Source organism: Oncorhynchus gorbuscha, unplaced genomic scaffold, assembly GCF_021184085.1.
Source record: "Oncorhynchus gorbuscha isolate QuinsamMale2020 ecotype Even-year unplaced genomic scaffold, OgorEven_v1.0 Un_scaffold_14238, whole genome shotgun sequence".
NCBI classification, from domain to species: Eukaryota; Metazoa; Chordata; class Actinopteri; order Salmoniformes; family Salmonidae; genus Oncorhynchus; species Oncorhynchus gorbuscha.
Genome location: NW_025756252.1, coordinates 1 through 2,806, shown reverse-complemented (window position 1 = coordinate 2,806; position 2,806 = coordinate 1). Strand labels below are relative to the sequence as shown.

Below are 2,806 nucleotides of genomic sequence, written 5' to 3'. Positions count from 1 at the left end.
TTTGATCTGACGTTAGATGAAGCCTTTAGTAGCACATCGAGCTAAGTAAAGTTACTCAATGACAATCGATCACGCAAAATGGCCTAGTTGTGTTTGTGTCAACCACGTAGCTCTGCATGGGATTTTATTAGAATGATAGTTGAGTTCCTTATTGCTCCCTAGTGCGCAGACTCAGTAGCTCGCCAAATAAAGCGATACAAGTTGTATTACACAATTACAGTGTAATGCCAATCATAGGAAGAATCATAATTAAAAGTGAAGAAAATATTGTTTTAGTTAACCATGCGTGGATCGACGTAGGGCTACTGATTGGTGTGTGCTTAAAGAGACAGTGTACAATTTCCTTTAAAGGGTCCGCTCTCCCATTTTATCAACGTGTCAAATAAAAAAAGCTGGCATTGGTTCACAAGTCTACTTTAACTTAATTCGTCTTCATCTTAAACTAGTCTTGCTTGTGATTACCTTGTACCATCCTTTTCAAAGTCAATGTAGTTTGAAATGTATAGTGTTGCAGGTTAATTATTTTCTACATTGTGAGCTTCAAAGCCAAGGTTGGCTGTTTACAAAGCAAGTCATTTCCACTTTAAAGACTGACAGTGTAGAATATTCCTTCCTCTGTCAGTCCATGGATCCATCCAGTCAGGGCAATGGGATGGACACTAGTTCAGGATGACACAATAATAGTCTTTATTCATTCAAAAGAACATGTTCATAATTGGGAATAAAATGACTTAAGGAATCTCAACTTTTTAAACATTGTAACAGACAGAGTAAAGCAAAGCTTGCAAGTGCAATATTAGTGCAACAAAGATATTTAAAGAGCCTTCTTAAAAAATTAAAAATAATACAAAAAACAACGTTATATTCTAATCATCTTCCTATGATTCTTTTTCCTTTAAAAATCTTTTTACTGCATCAACAAAGTTGTGCTATCACAGTAAATAAAATGAGTTGATAACAGTGAACCAATACAAGTTAAAACAACATTTCTACAATGTTAAAGTATGTGCATGTGTGTAGCTCTGAGGTAAGTCTTGCTAACTTGTTGGCTCAGTCCCAAATAACACCCCGTTCCCTTCTATAGAGGGCACTGCTTTGGGACCAGAACCCTAAGGTTAGTACCCTCTATAGGGAATAGGGTGACATTTGGGACCTTCTCTCCATCACTCCTTTCTTGGCTCCCTCTCTTCCTCCAGGACTCTGCTACCGCGTCAAGCCTTTCTGTGCCTGCTTCAATAGAGTGTCAAAGATCCAGCTCCTCCTCTTCATTTTCACTGGAGTGGAGTCCTCCTCTTCCCGATTAGAATCTGGTGAAACAAACCAGTTCAGTGCAATATGCTATGACTTCAACCTGTTTACCCTGCAATTACATCTCGACCCTGGGCATGTGACTTAGTAAACTCATCATCTATTTCCCAAAGGGGAAAGCCTTTGTTCGAGAGGTGACACTTAGGTGGCCTAATGGTGCCAAGAGCATTGGAGCTAATGTTAAGTTTATGGATTAAATCCCCGAGCTGACAAGAGTCAAATCTGTTGTTCTGCCACTGAGAAGTTACCCCTGTTCTCCAGGCGCCCGAATACGTGGATGTCGATTAAGGCCCCAGTACCTCTCTGATTCAGAGGGGTTGGGTTAAATGTGGAAGACATTTCAGTTGAACGACTGAGTAGGTATCTCCCTTTCTCATTGAGACCACCCTTAAAGGTTCTCACCTAGGTCGGCGTACGTAGATTTGCAGAACTGACGCCTGCCCCCGAAGCAGAGGTCAAAGGGCAGCTCGTCAGGTCTCCTCAGCTTGTAACCGTTCTCGATGGCTGCGAACGCATCTTTCATGTTGTAGAACGTCACAAAGCCGTAGTGGTCGCTATGGAAACAGAACACAGGTTAAGAAATAGTTATTTTCTAACCACCTGATATGGACAAAGGTAAGCTAGTAAGTTACCTGATGAAATAAGTCTTCAATAAATAAAATGAAGTATGATTATATCTAAGGGGGACAGAGAGAAAGAGAGAGGTGAGGGGGACAGAGAGAAAGAGAGAGGTGAGGGGGACAGAGAGAGGTGAGGCGGACAGAGAGGGAGAGGTGAGGCGGACAGAGAGAGAGGTGAGGGGGACAGAGAGAGAGGTGAGGGGGACAGAGAGAGAGGTGAGGGGGACAGAGAGAGAGGTGAGGGGGACAGAGAGAGAGGTGAGGGGGACAGAGAGAGAGAAGAGAGAGGTGAGGCGGACAGAGAGGGAGAGGTGAGGCGGACAGAGGGGAGAGGTGAGGGGCGAGAAGGGGAAAGAGGACAGAGAAAGTCTAGAGAAAAAAAGAGTTTAAAGACATGCTAACAATTTTTGACCATCTCTTTTGATGCAGAGAGAGAGAGACTCACCCCCTGTCTCTAAAGTGCAGGGTGCATTCCTCCACCTCTCCAAACAGAGAGAAGCGTTCTCTCAGCTCCGAGTGCATCATGGTCCTCTGGATGCGGCCCACGTACACCACCCTGCGCTCGTCCTGGCCACACAAAACAACGCACCAAGGGGTGTCACTATCACAAGCCCTGCAGATTTATACAAATTATCTTCTCAAAATCCGATTTTAAACCCAAACATTAAAGCTGAGATGTGTGAAAGGGGAAACGCTGTCACAGGTCTCTCCCAGGAGCATCTGTTATGGTTTTAGAGAAGTTTCATTGAAATACATTGTAGTACATGCTGTTTTATCACACATACAATGATGTTGGGGAATAAAAGTGTGTGTTGTTTGAAACATCTTTGTTGTTGTAATAATCTCAAACGGACGCGGCAGTTTCACCGCAACTCATC

At 43.3% G+C, this 2,806-nt stretch overlaps 1 protein-coding gene across 1 annotated transcript; it reads right to left on the bottom strand.

Moving 5' to 3' along the window:
- Window positions 1-774: 774 nt before the first annotated feature.
- LOC124030711 (peroxisome proliferator-activated receptor gamma coactivator-related protein 1-like) lies at window positions 775-2,582 on the bottom strand. Its single transcript, XM_046341931.1, has 3 exons — window positions 2,374-2,582; window positions 1,711-1,862; window positions 775-1,307 (listed from the first exon to the last, which is right to left on the bottom strand). The coding sequence occupies exons 1-3, from the start codon at window positions 2,451-2,453 to the stop codon at window positions 1,204-1,206; spliced, it is 336 nt and encodes a 111-aa protein (XP_046197887.1). The 5' UTR covers window positions 2,454-2,582; the 3' UTR covers window positions 775-1,203.
- Window positions 2,583-2,806: the final 224 nt, after the last annotated feature.

What these genes read in the sequence shown, in the direction of transcription:
- LOC124030711 (XM_046341931.1), bottom strand. Translation starts at nt 2,453, where the DNA reads ATGATGCACTCGGAGCTGAGAGAACGCTTCTCTCTGTTTGGAGAGGTG. An exon ending in CTGCACTTTAGAGACAGGGG is followed by an intron (nt 1,863 to 2,373) that starts GTGAGTCTCTCT and finishes CTGTTTCCATAG; the next exon opens with CGACCACTACGGCTTTGTGA. An exon ending in ATCTACGTACGCCGACCTAG is followed by an intron (nt 1,308 to 1,710) that starts GTGAGAACCTTT and finishes TTGTTTCACCAG; the next exon opens with ATTCTAATCGGGAAGAGGAG.